The following is a 21,637-nucleotide window of genomic DNA, read 5'->3' as shown; positions in this document are numbered from 1 at the left end:
TGAACAAATGCATAAAAATCTAAGTCTGTTTTCAGATAATTCACAAAGAGAAAAAGAAGCTGGTTGAATAAAACTTTCTGTAGTTAATTGTTGACCCTAACCCTGCTGTCTCTATGTAAGCAAAACTCCATGGACACAAATGAATTACATGTAGGAAGAGAACAGACAAGATCTGACATGTAGATCAGAAAGGAGAATTTAGCTCTCAAACTAGTGTGGAAAGACTATGTATCTTTCCTGTAGAGATAGGCTGTGTAGGCCTGGTTCTGGACCATGTGAAGAAAGTGACCCCCAAATGGGCACAATTCTATCCTGCCCACTATAGTATTTAAATGCATCCATGTTCTCTCAGAGGTCAGCCTTACACCCAGCCCCCACACACATTCTACTCCTGGTAAATAGAAGAACAATTTGGGTCAGAGACTATGACAGAGACCAATGCTTGGATTTCTGCACTTGTGTATGCAATTGTGCATATGCAGGTAGCCCATGCTAACTCCTCTTGGAGCCATAACTCGGAATATTGAGCTCTCAGCCCTGGAGAAGTGACCGAGCAGCCTCTCTAAAAGTTTTCAAAGGAGGCATAATGAAGGCATTCCACTGCCAATAGATTTCTGGTCGGCACTCGCGCACATGCCATCTGCAACATGACCATCTATATGCTATGAGACATTTCTATCTATCTATAAACTCATTTAAACTGATTCTGACTTGGATTCAGGAGATAGGAAATATGTAGGGAAATTATGCTTTTTAAAGAACTGCACCAATAGTGAAAACAAATCCACACAATTAACAAAAACAATTCAAACAAAAACGGTCAATACTGCAGAACATACTAACCTGTCAGGTAATGCTTGCAGTACTGTTGGCATCAAAACTCCAGAAATAGCTTTGTACAATATTGAATCACAAACCCCAACGATATTTACTACAGTGGAAGAACCCAATACAGGAAGCATGTGAGGCGGCATCCCTTGCCAAAAGTGCAGAAGAAAACTTTGAACCTAGAATTACACACACACAAATTAAACATGGCAAATGTGATTTTTTTCTTAAATGATCTAATTCCATATTACTGATATGGCACCGCAGTTGTACATGGTGCTGCTCAAAACTCACATGACAGAGTACCTACCTGGACAGGCTTATGCTGTAACTTAGATAAACATGGTACATCATAAGATAAATGCACAGGAGGATAAAGTATTGCTCGGGCATGTAGGAATGATATCAGGAGGGCCAAATCGCACCTGGAGCTGCAGCTAGCAAGAGATGTCAAGAGTAACAAGAAGAGTTTCTTCAGGTATGTTGGCAACAAGAAGAAAGCCAAGGAAAGTGTTGGCCCCTTACTGAATGAGGGAGGCAACCTAGTGACAGAGGATGTGGAAAAAGCTAATGTACTCAATGCTTTTTTTGCCTCTGTCTTCACTAACAAGGTCAGCTCCCAGACTGCTGCGCTGGGCATCACAAAATGGGGAAGAGATGGCCAGCCCTCTGTGGAGATAGAGGTGGTTAGGGACTATTTAGAAAAGCTGGATGTGCACAAATCCATGGGGCCGGACGAGTTGCATCCGAGAGTGCTGAAGGAATTGGCGGCTGTGATTGCAGAGCCATTGGCCATTATCTTTGAAAACTCGTGGCGAACCGGGGAAGTCCCGGATGACTGGAAAAAGGCTAATGTAGTGCCAATCTTTAAAAAAGGGAAGAAGGAGGATCCTGGGAACTACAGGCCAGTCAGCTTCACCTCAGTCCCTGGAAAAATCATGGAGCAGGTCCTCAAAGAATCAATCCTGAAGCACTTGCATGAGAGGAAGGTGATCAGGAACAGCCAGCATGGATTCACCAAGGGAAGGTCATGCCTGACTAATCTAATCGCCTTTTATGATGAGATTACTGGTTCTGTGGATGAAGGGAAAGCAGTGGATGTACTGTTTCTTGACTTTAGCAAAGCTTTTGACACGGTCTCCCACAGTATTCTTGTCAGCAAGTTAAGGAAGTATGGGCTGGATGAATGCACTATAAGGTGGGTAGAAAGCTGGCTAGATTGTCGGGCTCAACGGGTAGTGATCAATGGCTCCATGTCTAGTTGGCAGCCGGTATCAAGTGGAGTGCCCCAAGGGTCGGTCCTGGGGCCGGTTTTGTTCAATATCTTCATAAATGATCTGGAGGATGGTGTGGATTGCACTCTCAGCAAATTTGCGGATGATACTAAACTGGGAGGAGAGGTAGATACGCTGGAGGGGAGAGATAGGATACAGAAGGACCTAGACAAATTGGAGGATTGTGCCAAAAGAAATCTGATGAGGTTCAATAAGGATAAGTGCAGGGTCCTGCACTTAGGATGGAAGAATCCAATGCACCGCTACAGACTAGGGACCGAATGGCTAGGCAGCAGTTCTGCGGAAAAGGACCTAGGGGTGACAGTGGACGAGAAGCTGGATATGAGTCAGCAGTGTGCCCTTGTTGCCAAGAAGGCCAATGGCATTTTGGGATGTATAAGTAGGGGCATAGCGAGCAGATCGAGGGACGTGATCGTTCCCCTCTATTCGACATTGGTGAGGCCTCATCTGGAGTACTGTGTCCAGTTTTGGGCCCCACACTACAAGAAGGATGTGGATAAATTGGAGAGAGTCCAGCAAAGGGCAACAAAAATGATTAGGGGTCTAGAACACATGACTTATGAGGAGAGGCTGAGGGAGCTGGGATTGTTTAGCCTGCAGAAGAGAAGAATGAGGGGGGATTTGATAGCTGCTTTCAACTACCTGAAAGGGGGTTCCAAAGAGGATGGCTCTAGACTGTTCTCAATGGTAGCAGATGACAGAACGAGGAGTAATGGTCTCAAGTTGCAGTGGGGGAGGTTTAGATTGGATATTCGGAAAAACTTTTTCACTAAGAGGGTGGTGAAACACTGGAATGCGTTACCTAGGGAGGTGGTAGAATCTCCTTCCTTAGAGGTTTTTAAGGTCAGGCTTGACAAAGCCCTGGCTGGGATGATTTAACTGGGAATTGGTCCTGCTTCGAGCAGGGGGTTGGACTAGATGACCTTCAGGGGTCCCTTCCAACCCTGATATTCTATGATTCTATGATTAAGTGGTGAGATCAGTTTAAAGAAAGCTTTTGCCAAGGGTTCCATGCATGCCACGCAATTTTTATTCTCCACCAGCAGGCACTATGAGTGCAGCTCCTTGACTTCCACATATACTGCCTGATTTTCCACAGCTTGCACCGGGTGTAGACATTTATACATGTGTAAAGTGAAGGCCAGGAGAGGACTAGAGGTGGTCAAAATACGGGAAGTATTTTCCATGAACATTTTTGGAAGGAACAAAACAGGTTTGGTTTTTTGAAAGAAATTTTCTGGTTTTTTGGGGTTTTTTTTAAATGAAAACTGAAAATGTTTTCACTAGAAAGGAAAAGGGGGAGGAGAGGAGAGAAATAGGAAAGGAGGGGAAATCTATTTTCAGTTTTAAAAAAAAAAAAGGTAGGTGGGAATTTCAGCCAAATCAGAAGTTTTCTGTTAAAATTTTCATTTAGGAAAAAAAGCCATTTTCCATGGGAAAGGATTTGATGAGTTTTAGAGCAATCTAAACACAAGTATTCCAGTTTGATAGTATTTTAGACCCACTTTGCACTGATGTAAATAACTACACAAAGTGCAAAGCAGGGGAGAATCAGGCCTGTAAAATTTATAGCTATCAGAGGTGCTGAAAAACTATCGGATTTCCCAACAAGATATTTGACTAACGAACTATTGTGGAGCCGATCCTGCAAACTCTCCTATATAGATGCTTATTCAGTGCCACTGAAATCAATGGGACTAGAACAGGGGGTATTTACCTTATATAAGCTGTGTGTCCGTTTTACTCTCATTAAGAAACTGCCTTGATCCCCATTTGAAAATGGGTGATTGTTAACAAGGAAGCTACCAAAGGAAAATAGTAAAATGGGAGAGTGTTCGTATTTCACTTGGGTAAATGAAAACATCTAGGCTGGATGTAATCATTTAAAGAGCCTCAGCTTGAAACTGGAAAAGTGTGGGGAATAATGCAGCATGAGAGACATGCCTAGGGAATTCTGCCCCACTCTGGCTCGGATGTTCAAAGGGGCCGACCCGAATAGTTGCCCCGTTCCTATTGACTTTCAATAGGAGTTGGGTGTCTTGACTCCCTTAGGTTCCTTTGCAAATCCCAGTCTCTGTGTATTCAGACTTATTTCCCTTAACTAAATACTTTCTCCATATGCAATTGCAAATTACTTTACACATTAGCAATTTTGGGAGTTTGCAGTTCTTGAACTATAACAAAGGCTATGTAAGTACATGACCAGAAAGTTCTCAGACTATGAAAAATAGGTTGCAAATTTGTGGGGGTAGTTTATATACTGAAGCCAGTCAAACCTGTGTTGTGCCTCAGACTGGCTGCAATGAATCAGTCTGAATCTTGTATCCAGAATACATGCCCATTCCTAACAGATATCCAAGCAATCAATGGTAAGTGTTACTAGCAGCACAGGGCTATAACTGGGCAATGGCAAATTTATACTGAACTTCGAGAAAAATTCCCTAAGATTGATATGTTACTGTATAAAGATCTCCCTAGGAAAGTGACGGGTGACTCATTTTTTGAATCACATAAAATTGGACTGGCCAGCACTTAGAGTATAGTATGGGGCCAATCCTGCATTGGAGGAAGGGTAGACTAGATAATTTAGTAGATTTTTTCTCTAATTTACATGATGATATAAGTAAGAGTTATCATGTATAAAGCACCATAGATACACTAGTGCAAATATCCTCTATTATTCACAACAATGTACCAGATAATCTATCATTTGAAATATCACATTCAAAATATGCTCCAGAAATCCTGAAGACATTAAATGTTATTAAACTACAGCTCTTTTCTTTCTCAGCATACCTCATCAAAGTTGGCTCTTATTACAGTGTCTAGTATCCTCTGACAGTGAGTTCTGTACATCATAATAAAGGTAGAAACCTGAGAAAGAAAAGGAAAGACACACGAAAGATGATTTTACTTAAAAAAAAAATCAAATCAAATTAAAAAAACTTCTGCTTTAAAAACTACTATCAAAATACACAGTACAAAAGGAACATGGTGGTTTCCCTCAATATATAATTGCAAAAAATACTAAAATCAGCTGAAGTGATTAGTTCAATTAGATAACTATTAGGAACAATGCAAGTCTTAAAGCTAAATTCTCCTTTTTGAGACCTACAGAGGATTCCTTGATGGAGATTCTGCAAGTATTAAATGAGCAAAAAAGCCTTGATGAGATCAACAGGAATAACATAGCCCTTAATTAGGATATAGAGAACCCTATTTATTTTGTTGAGTCTACATATTTACTAAACACATGAATAGTGTCTGCAAAGTAGATCAATGAAGAGTCAAGACATTTTGCCATATGCACGTATAAGATTTCTTTCGCTTTCCAGCCTACAGGAAGGAGAAATGTAATAAATACACTCTTTCCTCAGGAAAGTGTTATAATAGATTTCTTTCAGCTTGCAAACAAGGGAGTTCAGACTTTGTAGATGGTATACTCAATTACAGAAACAGAGGCCTAGAATATCACAGTTGGTGACATAAACGGATACCCGTTGCTAACCCTTTCTTACTGTATACACTGTGCCTACAGAATGAGTTTACATTGAACTCAGAAATGTTAGGGGGGAAAAAAGCTACAGTAGATTTTTTTGTCAGACATTTTAGTGAGAGAAAAATACATGCCCCTACCACATGGAGCAATTAAGTCCCTCATAAATAAAGCCAAGGCATTATTAAACTCACTGTTTTTTAAGATCCTTGTATTTTAGATCAACCTTTCATCAACAGGAAAAAAACAAGGCAAGCCAAAGAAATATTTCAAAAGCATTACCTTCTCCTCTGGCAGACTGGCTGGCAGATTTAGATCTTTGACATTTGGAAACTCTGGCAGTAACGTTCCAAGTTTGGATCGTGGTGAATACGCCACTGTCTGTTTGGTTACTTCTTTTTTTCCTGTTTCATTGACCCAAGCTGCTCCTTTCTTAGAATACATCACGTCATAATACTGAGAGCTCTCTTTCACTGCAATGCCATAGTAATGGTACCTGACACATGAAGATACACATTTTATAAGCAACCTATTCATATAGCATACAAATAAATGGTGGGAGGAGAGAAAATATACAATTGCTCGTGGTTTCACTTGCAAAACAGATGTGTGCCAGTGTACATTTGGTGCACAAGTGCTGATTTAATGGCAGAATGACACTGTAATGTATCAAGTTTCCAAATATCAATCCTGCTGGTAAAAATAGCTCTAATCAGGAAGAGTAAAGCTGCTTAGCTGTGAGCAGAGACAGAGCGCCAGACCAACAGGACTAGCACCTCTGCTATATTTCCAGCTACCTGATTCTCAGGCCGCTGTGTGCTGGTTGGATCCTGGGGAGCAAAAGTCTTTATCACAAATACAGCTGATTGGAAAACTTCAGATGAAACAAAATTTCAAAGAGAAACATTAACAAAGTATGGCACAAATTGGCAAATCCCAGGAATGTAAATTTCAGGATAAAGTTGTTTGCAGCTTGGATTGCTATCCTCATTAGGCTGAGACCCATGAGGGCTGTTACATGACAGAATAACATCACCTGTGCTACAATACATAGGGAAAACAGAATAGGTTTAATACTGTTCTTAAATCACTGCAAATTTGTGCTACAGCTTAGCATTATCATAGATGATAATGGGACCCCTCATTATCCAGTCCAACCCCCTGCATCAAAGCAGGATGGACAATATGATTCTTTCCATCAACTTGCCTAACCTTGACCACAGCAACTCAGCCATCGCTACCTCATTGTGATGATTATGAAAATAGACAATGTCACAAAAATATCCTTCTCTTGAAACATTCATTCACTTCTTTGTTTTTCCTAGAGAGAGTTGTCTGGCATCTTCATGTCCTCTCATAGGCATAGTGTCACAGACACCTTCTGGGGTATGGCTCCTCTGGGAGCCCATCAGTGATGCTCCACTGGTCAACCAAAAGGGACTCACTTGAAAACAACATTAGACTGAGTGGGATTTTCAAAAGCCCTGAAGTGACTTCTGAGCACAAGTCCAATCGGCTTTCAATGGCATTTGTGCTTCTACATCACTTCAGCACTTTTGAAAACCCCACTCTCCATTCCCTAGTTCCCTTTAGAGGCTTAGGACAAACCCCAGATTACACACAGGACAGCAGACTACCAGACTAGTCCTAACTACAGCTGGCTGAAATTCAGGATTTCTGGTTCAAGGGAAATTTGACAGTTAGAATTCTGCCTTCATTCTGATTCAGACCGAAACCAAATTGTTCAAAGTTTCCTCTGTGAACTGAAAATTCTGAAAAAAAAACCCCAATAGTTTTGGAAACACCATGTGTGGCTTCTATAAGCGACAGATAAACTGACAAGAATCATGTCAACTTCATTCAGCAGCTGCCAGGGCTCCCAGGATCTGTGGTTCTGGGGTGGCTCCATCCATCGGAAGTCCTGGGAGTCAGCTGGGATCCCCCAGAGCAATCCACACAGTGGGGCTGCCCCAGAGCCAGACCCTGGAAACACATGTTCACCAGCAGCCTGCCAGGAAACCAGGCAAGGATCCACCAGAACTCTGCTTGGGATTTAAGCAAAGATCATCGAACCTGAGACATTTCGGCACAATAGTTTGGGTTTGACAAATCAGCATTTTCTGATTAAACTTGCGTCAGAAAATTCCCGACCAGCTCTAGTCCTAACCCTGTTCCATATTTAAGATGACAATCGTGCCCTCCTGCTCAGCTACCACCTGCTGTACACATTGATGTGCTCCATTTTTTATATCATGAGTCAGATCCTCTCACTGGCTCTAGTCCCCTTATGCTGTGTAAAAGGGCTGTAGCAACCTAAAGGGGCTCTACAAGCCCTGGTTCCAGCTGGGGGAGAATTTCCCCCAGCACAAGCACTGTGGAAGACAACCATAAAGCTGCCTCCTGAGAGCCTCCTTGCAAGCCCTGATGCGGGGGGCATGCCAGAGGTGGGACTGAGGGCAGGAAGGGCATGTTGGGGGCAACGCTGTAACAGGCAGCACTGCAGAGATTCTGAACAGCCCTGGCAGGCTGCAGTAACCTAGGCAGGGCCCCAGCCCCCAGGATGAGGAGGGCTGGCCTTACCATGAGGTGAACTGAGGTGGCCACCTCAGGTGCCAGACTGGGGGATGAGAGAGGGGACACTAGGACCCAGAGTTTCAAAGTTTTGGCCCAAGTGAGGGGGATGTGGGCGTCATTTGAGCTCCCCACCTCAGGTGCCAAAATGTTGTGGGCCGGCCCTGACAAAAATGGATTAAAGCCACCTTTGACTCCGCTTTCCCTGCATTGCAAGTTTTCTGCAGTGCCTGAGGGGCACAGCACAGAATCTCACCCCCTGTGTTCTATCAATAAATTGTTCCTTTAGGGCTAGATTCTTTTACTCACACTGGGTAGCGCTTTACTCCAAAGGTAACCTCATTGACTCCATTAGGACTATTCACGGAGTATATACTATTCACCATGAGTAAGGGGATCACAATCTAGGACAGTCAGTTTAATTGCTGAATTATTGGGACAATGTAGGTGGCATCCTACGAGAGGCCTTTCCCTCTAATAAATTCAGCAACTCACAAAAGCTCAATTTGTTCTCAGCTATACTTGTTTCAAAATCAAAAACCTGAACAAAAGTGTGGAGAATTTGATAGTGTTTTATTTTGTATCATTTCATTCCTGGCATATTTCACTTAGCAGTACACTACAAAAGAGGGTTTTTCCAATAGCCACAAAATCAAAGAAATGGCAATATTCAAAATTAACTTATTAGGATTACTGCTCCAAAGGACAAAAACTCCTTAGTGCACTCTGCAAATATTCTTTTCTAACTTTTCCTATCAGTTACTGTGGAAAAGAGTTAAGCCAATGGCCAGCATATGAAAGTTTGAGCTTTAAGAGAATAAAATGCCGACCATACACAAACATTTTTACAGCAGAGCAGAATGACTTTTCCTTTCATGGGCTGAGTACCTGCAGTACTCCTTCAGTGAAAGAAATAAAATTCCCTGCACACCATGTAGTTTCCATTGGGAAAAGTAACCCCTTGTTCATATAATTGAAGAGTTTCAAGCTACAGTACCATACAGAAAGAAATTGGCTTTTATGTATAGCTGCCTTCTCATGGCTCACCTGTTGTGAAACTGTTTTTAAGCTCAGTGAGATAGAACACAGCTGTGTTCTTACAGGCAATAAACCCCATTGCAAAGAAGAAAGCTGGTCAGCTGATGACCAGAAGCATAGTGACATTGTAGCGCTGAACTTCCTAATGTTACTTTTTTCTATAAAAAGACTGAAGGCAGAACAGTGTGAAGCTAGATAATCTTAACCATTTGTACGGCTGGAGTTCCTTTTGGCAATAGGTGGGTAGCGGAGTGAAATGATATTGGCAGCAATTGGTCTGCCCAATTGTTGAGAGGGAGACCGACCTTCTAGTTTATAGTTCTTCAGTAATTTCTCTATAGAACATTTAATTTGAATGTGATTGGATATTTTTGAAAACAAAAACAGAACTCAGTCAGAGCAGTACTGCATTTGGCAGAGAGTGTGTTTCTTGTGATGGACTGTATTTTGTGCATGTAGATCTTCACCTTTCGTTGGATAAAATCAGAACTACTCATCTGGGTGCTGTGATCCCTACACTGCTAACAGCTAAAAGAGATGTAGATCTGAAAGAATTGAATTTCACCCCTCCTGTTGCTGTGAAATTTTGAGAGGGAAAGACATCCAGCACAGTGGGAATCATGAATTCCCTATGTGGCCATGCATTTGTTTCTATGCTGACTGCCTAAAACCCTGTAGATTGCTCTGATTATTTTGTTGCTTATTTTGCCTGCCTTTCCTTATTTAGAAAGATGGTTAAGGTCAGATGTTAGCAACAACCCAGGCCAAGTCTGAACAGGATGGGAATCTCACTGGACAATCCAGTGAGATGACACATGGCCACTAGGTATCCTACTGACACTTCCACGTCACCAAGAATGGGTCCTGTAAATATTAAAATAACCACATCTACCTGGAAATGCACCCACATAACTATGTAATGAGTTGGCCTGTTCAACTGGATGCTATTCCTGAAGGTGTTCCCTCTGAAAGGCAGTATTATTGACTGGAGTGGCCAAATTTATTGGCCAAATGCTGCCCACAAAGTTCTACAGCAGGACTATGGCTACAACCAACTTTAAATGTGAAAATATGCTCATACCTCTGCATTAAACAGGAGTGTAATTGCCATCTATTTCTGTTTATGCAAATTAAGCATGGAACTGGGGCTCCTGGTAAACTGCTAATATGGCTCCCTCAAATGGGTCACGTTTGGGTGTCCCCATTATAGCACAAATGAATTGCTAGTTTCAGCACTCGAGTGACAGAAGTACCGTCTTCCAAAGGCAATTAATATTATCGTCAAACATGGTAGCACTCACCCTTTCCTTTCAGCTGAAAAGCAATTAACCAAATGATGTTGCAGTTGACACCAGTGTGAGACAGTGTACAATTTCACGGCATACTACCCAAAACCAAACTGTCACATCTTCATACATACTGCCCTTGCTGAACCAGTGCAGAAATCATGTCCATTTCTAAACCTGGCTATCTTGAGCCCTCTTGGCCTACAATTTTTTGCTAATGTGCAGCTGGGCTAGCCCATCAATTTCATTTGAATAATATTTTGGGTTATTAACCATTATGGTAGCTGGGTCTTTGGGATGAGATCTCAATTTTAAAACTGTCTCGGGGTTATCACTCTGGAAAAAGAGTTTGGTTACAAAACACAGGAAATTCTCACAAAAATTGCCTCAGGGAGACGGTGGTGGGTTGTTGTACAGTTAGTTTTGATCTCAGTGAAGAGAACCTGCTAGAGACGCATCACCATGGAACAATTTATTAGAAGGAGAAGGAAGTGAAATCAGATTTTAAAATGGTATTTGATTGAATATCTTTCAATGCATGAGTTATTGTTGGTTTCTATCCTTACTATATGTTAATAGATAGGTTTAATTATCATTTTATAAGTTTTTCTTACTGATTAGTAACATTGTGCTTGTAGGCTTTATGTGGGAATGAGAAGTTTTACCAACAAAATTTTGCAGCCATACTAGTTAGGGCTTTCATTTTATATTTTACAAATTAAGGGTCCGATCTGGACAATATGTGGATCTCCAAGGAAAACCTAGGTGTTGCAGGGAGTGATGTTGCATTCACTCTTCTTTCTGAATCAGTATAGAACCAATTCCTGTGATGTTAGGATGCACTTTACTCTGGAAATTTCATCTTTTGGATGAGACAGAAAACTCAAATCCTGACCACTTATGGTTTTTTAAAGATCTCATCTTCTCACAAGAGCAGAGGGTATTAACTCCAGGTTCCTGGCCAATTTCCAGTTTGGGCAATTGGATTCTTTCTACCTAAATTCCCTCTAGAACCTCTTTTTGATATAGTGTTCTGCCATTTATGTCCTAAACTGTATGCTATTGAATAACTGTCACATTGCACCCCAGAAATGGTTGCATTTCAGTGGTGGGTGTGAAGATCTCTAATAGTGTATGAAGTGCTCTGGAACCTTTTGGCAAGAAACGTGCTATATAAAATGTATATGAAATATAAATGATATAACTCTACAAAGTTTCAGAAAGTTAGCACAGAATGGTGAAATAAGTAAAAGATGCTCTTTTAGACCATTTATAAATTACCTTAGTTACTACACCACGAAGAGAAAATATTACTTGGAAATGGCTTCTAAAGCAACAGAAATAGAAGTCAATAGGAACTCCATGGTAGAATCTTCAGGCAAAGTTTGGATCTAAAAGGCTACAGGGGAAAATTCATCCCTGGTGTCATGCCCCTATCTTCAGTGACAGGAAACCAAATGGCAAAATTTGTCCCTGGGTGAGAATGTGAAATAATACTATACGTTGCTCACTTTGACTGGCCTCTGGTTCCGAGTCTTCTCGTTGTTAACTGTGGAAATTGTTGTCTTATTATCTGCAAATAAATATAGTGACATGTTAACAAATCCAAAAAATCACATATGCTAATACTGTATTTTTAATATAGCCTGTTTTGGGCAGCACAAGGGAAAGGAAGAGAAATTGTATTGCACGTAAACAGGGGAACCACCAGAAATTTGTCACCTAGTGTACACAATCGCACTCACCCTGCAACAGCGCGTAGGCCCAGTTTCCCATTCCAGTGTGTTGCAACTTGGTGCCCAGGGTCGCAGTGCCACTGAGGTTTGGCCTGGTGCCAGGTTGCAACGCCACTCACTGAAATGGGGCCCTGCGCCCCTCCATCATGATAGGTTTGGACTCACAGCCCCTCTGAGTGGCAATGCAACCCTGCATGCTAGGTCACACCACCACCCAGTTTTGGGACCCTCCAAATGGGGGCGCCAGGCAACCTGCCTATTTTCCCCTCTCTAGGCAGCTGTACCCCCGCCCATTGGCACCCCTGCCAATGGTATGCACCATGTGTAGCAAACAGAGCTGTGGGCACCACTGCAAGTACATGTAAAGTGTGATAGGAGAAATCGGACCAAATTAGCCTTTTCTAAAAAACGATGTTTTAATTTAATCCCTTTCCTGAATGAGGCAAAATAACAAATAAAATTCAGAACAACTCCACTCACTTAAATGAAGCTGCTCTGAATTTATACCAGAGTGAAACATGATTCGTAAACTCTAAGGGCACAGTTCTGCCCTTAAGCTTATTGAGAGTTTCACCTAAAATTGGGCGTACTATTAAAGTTGCTCATGTATGCGTTTGCAGGAGCAGGGGCTTCATGTTATCAGAATAAGACACTAATTACTGGAAAATTTACTCAGTGTTCTGGTCAAATAAGCCTGAGATTTTACAATTTAGGTAACTTTTGGTTATGGAATATTAATTTGTGGGCAGCATCTCATCTTGATGGCTCTGGAAGCAGAATGTTTCTTAGAATGCAGTAATTCTTTCGGGGCCCCCACATTCCTGTTATTAAAATACTCACACTGCTACAAGAAGATTCCTTGGAAAGAGGTTGCTGTTTGCCAGAGGCCACAATTCTGCTAGATGAGGTTCACAGTTGTGTTTACAGGGATAGGGTAGTGTTAACATAGGCTTAATCTACACTCTGGATGGAGAATAAAGGTCCATCTCACAAACAGGATTAAGCAAAGAATTTGAACACTGATTTATGTCCAATAGACAATGAAGAGGACTGGTAACCAACACCACATCTTCAGTGCTAGCAACATTTAGGACTCCGATCATTATTAATTCAAACAGTAGATTGTGCCTTCAATAACTATTGATTCCTTCATGCAGTCTAGTCCCTCCACCAGTGCAGAGCCCCTTTGTATGGGTCTGCCCAACTCCTACCGAGGTCCAAGCGAGTGGAACCCCCTCACAGGAATGAGCTCAGTCTGCAGTATCACATGAGGCATGATGAAAACTCTTTCAGCAGAACAGCCATACAAGAAAGAAAGCAGTAGGCCTTAAAGATTGGTATGGAGGAGCAATTTCTTCCTTTATTTTACTCCTAGGCATTCTATTTTCCACCCTAGATTATTGCTGAATTTTTCTCATACTTGATGAAAGCCATGTAAAATTAATTGAAGACAAAGATAAAAGGAGCTGTTCAAACAGAAGAAAATGTCAATTAAAGATTAATTACATAATATGGACTTTTCCCATAAAGTTGTATTTTACCACAACTGGTATCAGCAATCAATATCTAACCCTGACTGATGATCAAAAGCTATGGAACGGGCATTTGGATCAAAGGTGTTTTATAAAGATTATTACAGTATCACATATTTGGCTTATTCTTCACAAATATTTCTTGCCAAATCTACCAATGGTTTTCCTTGTGCAACAGATAATCGATTTGTGTTTCTTTCTCAGAACCTTGCACACACTTTGGCTTGTGTCAAAAATGCTACGTATGTTCACACTCACTAGGCTGTTCAGCTTTAATTTCTGGAGCAAAACTTCAGCAAACAGTAAAACACTTTTGTGGAGCTGTGAAAGTTCACAGCCTAGCTGTTTGATAAATGAGCAGACGGGCAAGCAGCCCCTCTTTCTTTTTTTGTATGGATTCAATGAAGCCTGCCTAAAGAACACCACATGCTGTTCCAGCTACTGATCTAACATTCCGCAACATCTCAACCTTCCAAATTCCCTTTAATTACACATTAATCCCACCCCTCTCTCTTTCAGTTTCTGCAGACAAGGTTGGGGGCTCCACAGGGCTGTGGGAAAAAAGGCAGTGTTGAAGAACCACTTTCTGGGGATTTTTTTCCTTTTTTTCTTTTTGGTGGTTGCCGTCACTCAGAACGTACCATTCCACTCCCGAAGTTGAATATTACAGCAGTGGATTCAAAAGCAAACTTACTCCATTTTCCTTTTCCCCTAATTTTTCTTTCAAAACCAAACAAAAAACAAAAAAAGCAATGGAATAACTTTCAAAGTCTGTCAAGTGCTGATTGAGTGTTACAGTGCACACTGAAAATGTTACCTTATGAACCATAGTCTGTGGGAGTGCTTGAAATTTAGAAATCAGACACTTCTACATACCAGGGCAGAAAGGACCAGGAAAAGAAAAGAATAAATAAAAGCAGAACATCAGCTGATTTGCCTTTTTTTTTTTTCCCCTCCCAAATCCAGTACGTTAAGCAGTAAAATATACTTTCTGGAGCACTGCTGAAGTGTGTGTTGCTTATAACAATATTCAGTATAAATTATTTTTTTAGAAGTCCAGCAAAACCTTAAAGAAAAATTCCAGGATTTTTCCAGCAAACGTTATGGGGGAGGTATGGGGGGCGGGGGGTGTAATTTCAAGCACAACAAATGTCGTTATTTAAAAAATAACTGTTATTTTCAAACGTTTATATTTATATGGTTATAGATGACTTTGTTCTATCTCCATGGATGGAGCTAGTTCCCTGCCAAGTGGCAGGAAGTGAGGCTGAGTAGGTTGAAATCACTGTGCATTGAAATCAATGGGAAAAGCAGACATGTGTGATTGTTGGTTTTAAAATGTGTTTTTCCACTCTGAAAAGTGATGATAAAAACCAGCAATATGGGGTTTCATATTTATTGACTTTCAGTGACTGACAGAGAAAATTTGCTCTTTTTAATAAGTAAAGATGCTTTTTTCTAGCTGTCAGAACTGAAAATTCAGCTTAGGATCTGAAAATTAAGCTAGGTTCTTTCCTTCCCATCACCAGTAAAGAAGATTCTGTGGGGCGGCTGCAGATACAAGTGAGGGCAAGATCTGACTCTACAATTTGAACTTGTTTAATAATTCTGTTGGGGATGTGTGAACAAGAATAGAATCCAGCTGCATGCCGCACGGCAATGTTGGCTCTGCGGTAACAACAGAGGTAAAAGATATCGTGTGAAATCGTACCAATACTGGAGCCAGTGGGAATTTGCCATTGATTTCAGTGAGGTCAGAATTTCACCCCATATGTCCCTAAAGTGAGCAAATATAAATCTGAAAACAGAGAGCTCTGCTGAATAAGGAGGAGTCATTTTACATTGTCACTTATTAAGACTAAAACCACATTTTTACACTCAACTTTCTTTTATATGAAGTTTCCCTTGGGCTTTTTTAGGAAGATGAGGCCCAGGAATTTCACATGAAGATAATCTGTGCTCTCAACACCACCTCAGGAGCCCGTGCTCCACTGATTTCCTTCCCTGCTTAATAACTTCAGCTCTGCCCCTTTCATATGTGCCTTAGCTAAGTTCTAGTCTTTCCTTCGTATGAGAGGGAATCTTGTGTATTTTCCTATGAGCTATTTAAACATCTCCCTCATCACTTTGTAAAATAATCACACAATTAAATAGTCATACCTGATGCCCCTATTAGCGAGTGCCTGGGATTTAGATAAGGCAGGATTCATTACATCCAAAAATCAGAGCTGTGTATTTTTCTTCTCTTTTGGACTATTACCAAACACATCTGTGTTTGTTTAACCCTTTTGATGTTAATCCTGAAATGTGGTTTTATGAAAGTGGACAGAACGCCTGTGTTGTGTTTTAATGTTATCGGTGAGAAGTACATGAGGGACCCTTTTTTCTGTATGTCTGGTGGGGACAGGTGACCTTTCCTCTCTGAGGTTATAGAGGACACCAGAGATAATGGGAGAAGGGCTCCCCTCAAATCATTCTTATACATTTGAGGTTAAACAGTTGCAATGTAACATACAATAGCTATTACATAGCCACAAAAACGAGAAAAGAAGTGGGTTTTTTACCCACGAAAGCTTATGCTCAAATAAATCTGTTAGTCTTTAAGGTGCCACTGGACTCCACAATGTTTTTGTGGATACAGACTAACACGGCTACCCCTCTGATATTATATAGCCATTACATTAAGAAGCATTTAATCCAGCGGTATTTTTGAAACCTAGAATAGTTGCCTGAGTAAATCTAATTTAAATATCAAATTAAATGCACTTTTGGTAACTCTTAAGACGTTGAAATAAACAGTAAACAAGTCATATGTAAGGCTCAGTGCAAGTTACCAAAAGTTTTATAAACAATAATATAGAAAAATATACAAAAAGTGCAGATATCTATATTGTACTCTGCATGAGCCATGTAAGCATCAGCCAGGGATAGCTGCAAAAGATATAACTATGCTGCCGAGGTACACCCTGCCCTTCCGATTTATACCATCTGTAATTTCTATTATTGCATCACACATGCCTCAGCAGTATGAGACTCAAACACAATCAGGGTCCTCTCTATCTTTGAAATGAGAAGTGTATTGTCTATTCTACCTTTAACCCCTGCACCAGGGGCCATCATCCCTTATCCCATTCACAAGTGAGCTGTGAACTTTCTACTTCCCAATTATTCCACCTAAATTCTTCCCTGGTATGAGGCTCAAAAACAGCTTAGGCCTCAGTCTTCACACTGACAACTAAGGATGGGAGAGACCAGCCATCTTTGAGGTCTTGTGAAGACTCTAGAACTTTTTGGTTTATTAGTTAAAATGTTGGATTTTGCAAAACCTTTTCAAAGAAAGATTCCCCTCCATTTAAACTGTTATTTTTCAAAGGTACATTTCATTTTTACACGTGCATTTGAGCTAAATAGAAGCCTGTGCTATACTTTGCAAGTCTTTCTACTTCTAATTTGAAAATTATTCTTGCCATGCTCCTAACGCTATCAAGGGCAACTAAATAAATTTAGAATAAAACAAAAACTCATATAGTAACAGCCCAGAACTTGAACTCTGCCGGAACAAAACAGTACTCCCACCACTAAGATTCAGAGTGCCAGTCTAGAACTCATGATTATCACGTTCTAAACAAGGCAAGAGAAATTCTCTTACCCCTGCTAATAATTCCTTCCATTCAGTTTCCCCAGTTTCCCCAGCAGGGCCCGTCATTCACTGAACATTGACTGATGAGCTGTGCGCTCCCTGTGGCTTCCAATACTGCACCCAGAGCACATTCTTTGCTTGTGTGAAATGAGATACAAAACACAGTGTGTGCTATTCCTCAGTTTTAGGGTAATTATTTTTATTGCTCTGGTCTAAGACAACTCTGCCAGGGTGGTCATTCTCCTCTTGTTCATTGCAGGGGTGAGCTCACTCTCTCAGAGCTGGGCTATCTGTATTTCCCATTAGTGTTAAAACTCGAATCACAAATACTACTGGTACCTTCAATCCTATACAGGAAAGGTGGGGTTCTCACAAGTGCGCCACTGTGACCTAACTCTGCTCCCATTTAAGTTTTACCTACCACTCCAATGCCAAGTGCTTTTGAAAATCCCACCTGAAACCCCCCACCCCCCCACATACATATTCTAGGATCAGTTCCCTAATTATAGGGCATCATGTAGACGTGCTGCCCCAGGAAGAACAGAAGGAATGCATTGTGCTGCAGAAGCACACCACTGAGATGCAATTCCTCCAGAGCACCCCTTTTCCACTGGTGGGAAGAAGCATGATAAATCAGCCCACTGTAAAATAATACTCCCCGCCCCCAGCGTCCATACAGCTCTGCTGGCCCGTGCATAGTGGGGGAGGAGGCATGACCTGTGCCTACTCCTCACTCCCTCCATGCCCACTTATATGCGAGGGATGGGGGAGGGCGGGAGCATTGGGAGGGTACTTTACCCCTGCTCCCAAAGCTGTGCGATTCCAATGGAGGAATGAGGTTATAATCCAACCCTAAATCTAGATTGTTACATTGAGGATTGCTATGTCCCAGTTGACATTATCAAGCAAGATAAGGCAGGCTCTTTGCACCCACTTTAATCACTGGCCCTTGTTCTGACAACTATCTGTTCAGTAGGATCTTACCCTGCAAACAGTCCTACTGGCTCGAGTCCTTTAGGGAAGTTTGTGAAGCCCTTGCTTGAATCCAGGTATGTACAAAATCTTCCACTGTAAGAGTTCATCCGGCCAGATGAAATTCAGGCTAATTCACATGTGACACTGCACCCCATATTCTTCACAGTGATATTATTATTGATAGGATTATGGCATAATTATGATGCATTTTGTACAAGATAAGACATGTGAGGTGTCATTGAAAAGGTTATGATTTTCTGAATATGATTATCCTATTTATATACAAGTATCATTTTTGTATCTGAAGTTTTGAGTACTGATTATGTATCTGTACTTCAAATTTAGTTACACCTGGGTAACGCCCACTAGACAAGATGCTTTCAATCTAGATAAAGGGTGGGGAAGGGCCTATTCAGGGCAACGGGCCATTAGAAAGAACAATAGGCCTTAGGAGAGGTTTATCTCTCACCTGGTGAGCCTTCCTGAGAATGCTACAGACAGCCTGTGAGTGATGGCTGCTATGACTCTACAAATGTGTGACCAGGCCACAAGATGCTGGACTCCACCTTGGGATGTCAGTATTTTTCCACAGACTGCTCTGGGAGCCAAGTTTTGAAACAAAAGGTTCCCGCCTTATGCTAAAGCTATGTAAGGTAGGGAGTGACATCATCAGAGGCTCTTCATTCCACACACAATAAGATTCCTGGAAACACCTGAGGAACAAAGACTGAACTGGGGGAAGTGCTGGACCCAGGCTAAAGGGATTTCTAGCCTGTGTATGAAACACCCGGGGATTCCAAGCTGTAAAGCAAGCACAGCTTGCCCCTTAAGAATCTGCAGCCTGCTTGTATCATTTCTCAGGGTGAGAATCGACTAATTCATATCTCATCTATTCAGTATCTTAACTTTATTTGCTAGGTAATCTGCTTTGATCTGTTTGCTATCCCTTATAATCACTTAAAATGAACTTTTTTAGTTAATAAATTTGTTTTTGCTTTAATCTAAACCAGTGAGCTCTGACTGGAGTGCTTGGGGAAAATCTCTGCTTGGTTACCACAAGTGTGCATTGTTCTCTTCACATTGAGGGATAGGCGGACAAGGTACTAAACCCATATACTGGCAAGATTTGACCAGGGCAGGATGGAACTGCTGTGGGGTCCCAGGGTGGGAAGCTGGTGGTTAGACAGCCTGCATGTAACTGCAGCTGGGTGTGTCCCTACCTGTATGAATGCTGGTGAAAGTGCAGGCTGGAGGGCTTTGCAGCTTGACAGAGCAGTACATTGTGAGAGGGAGCACAGGCTGGTGGGTCAGGGGCTCAGTGGTACCCCAGTTCCAGATGGCACGCCAGGGGAACCCCGTCACAGCACAATCAAACAGACTGTTGCTTTTTCAAGATTAAAGAACCATTGAACACTTTGGCCCAGACTCTCAGTTGAGTTGTAGCTGCCTGTAATGGCCAGGGTGTAGGCAACTGGACCAGTAATGTCTGTTGGGCCAGGGTTGTTACCAGGCAAAGTCAGGAGACGGGTTCCAAGGTCAAGCCAGCCTAGAGTCAATGTCAGGATCAAGACAGAGCAAAAAACAAGGTTTGTAGCCATAGCAAGCCATAATCTGCATTGTTGCTCAGACAGCTCCCTGGGCCAATTTCCTAGATTAAACAGTTGGTGTGGACCAATCAGGCAGCCGCAGGGTTCTGTTGCTCTGGCCTCTTCAGGAAGTACTTCCTGGCTGTCTTTGCCTTTGCACTTTAAAACCACTGAAATGTGCAGTCTGAAAACTGTTGCACATGAGGACAAGCTTGTCAGGAGGATACTTACAATGCACACTCCTGATTAATACACAGGGCCTTGCCTGTAAAGTAACCTTTAACAAGGGCAAACTCATCTTCAGTCCTTTCCTCTGATCGATTAAACTAATTCATTTGCTTTAATGAGGGAATCGCATTTCCCTCATCTTTGAGTCCCAAGCCAATTGGCTCTCAGGACTCTAAGGAAACATTACTGGTGGGACGGCACAGATGTATTTTTATATTTTGCTAAACACGTACGTACTGTGTGTGACTGCCCTCATTAGTATTGGACCTGAAGTCTTTGGTATGGACAATTGCCACAGAAGATAAATTTTTATTAGATATTGTTTCCAGCCAATACTGGGAAGGAGAAAAAAGAAAAAAAAAGAACTAGGGGGGAAAAAGGTGTTTAAATCTAAGGATCGGTGTGGTCCACTAGACAAGGTGCTTGCACAGGAGTCAGGAAACTAGTGCTTAATTTGTGCCAGGACTTGCTGGGACTGAGCCCCGGCACCTCTAGGCTTGCTGTGTCAATTATGAAAGTAAAAACATTGCTTGAGCCCCGGCACCTAATTGCTTGAGCCCCAGCACCTCTTTCATTACCAATTAAGCACTGCAGGAGACCCTGGCTCTGCTGCTGAACTGCTGTGTGACCTTAGGTACGTTTCTGTGCCTTAGTTTCCCCATCTGTAAAACTGAGATAATATTTACTGGCAGCCTGTATTATAGAGGAGGTCACATTAGATCAGTGGTTCTCAAACTTTTGTTCTGGTGACCCCTTTCACATAGCACGCCTCTGAGTGCGACCTCCCTTATAAACTAAAAACACTTTTTAATATATTTAACACCATTATAAATGTTGGATGCAATGCGGGGTTTGGGATGGAGGCTGACAGCTCACGACCCCCCCATGTAATAACCTTGCGACCCCCTGAGGGGTCCTGACCCCCAGTTTGAGAACCCCTGCATTAGATGATCCAGTGGTTCCTTCTGGCTTTGAACTCTGACAATACCGTGGATTGATCATCTAGCAAAGTCTGATTTTGAAAAACTTTTTCAAGTTCTTAGAATAAAAAAAGTCTTAAATAGAGAAGGCTTGTTTCTTGTTTACACTAAAGCCTTGTCTAGATTAGAAGGGGTTTGCTGGGTACAGCTATATTGGCAAAGCCTCCTAGTGTAAATGCAGCTTACAGCAATAAAAGTGCTTTTGCTAGTGAAGTTTATACAGTTCCCCAAATGAAATAAGATATACCAGCACAAGGACTTTTATGCCAGTAGAACTGCATCTACTCAGAGGCTTGTGCCAGTGTAGAATGTCATAAGAATCGGTGACATTACTCTACTCCCCCTTTACATTTAAAAACGTGGGACTTAATTCTCATTCGCATCCAGACCACGTTACACCACTTTGGCAGCGTATGCTTTACACTGCCAAGGGTGGTGTACAGTGG

General features: G+C 41.7%; 1 protein-coding gene across 3 annotated transcripts in view; it reads right to left on the bottom strand.

Moving 5' to 3' along the window:
* RFX4 (regulatory factor X4) overlaps positions 1-21,637 on the bottom strand; it is a 132,413-nt gene that overhangs the window by 60,007 nt on the left and 50,769 nt on the right. For all 3 annotated transcript variants that reach the window (XM_048832236.2, XM_048832228.2, XM_075123406.1), the window contains exons 5-8: positions 12,026-12,087; positions 5,902-6,115; positions 4,920-4,997; positions 844-1,007 (exon numbers count right to left, since the gene is read on the bottom strand). In XM_048832236.2, coding sequence (XP_048688193.1) covers positions 844-1,007; positions 4,920-4,997; positions 5,902-6,115; positions 12,026-12,087 — 518 coding nt within the window. The remainder of the gene's footprint in view (positions 1-843; positions 1,008-4,919; positions 4,998-5,901; positions 6,116-12,025; positions 12,088-21,637) is intronic.

Source organism: Caretta caretta, chromosome 1 (genome assembly GCF_965140235.1).
Source record: "Caretta caretta isolate rCarCar2 chromosome 1, rCarCar1.hap1, whole genome shotgun sequence".
Taxonomy (NCBI): Eukaryota; Metazoa; Chordata; order Testudines; family Cheloniidae; genus Caretta; species Caretta caretta.
Note: the sequence above shows the minus strand (reverse complement) of the source record. Positions and strands in the feature narration are given on the sequence as shown.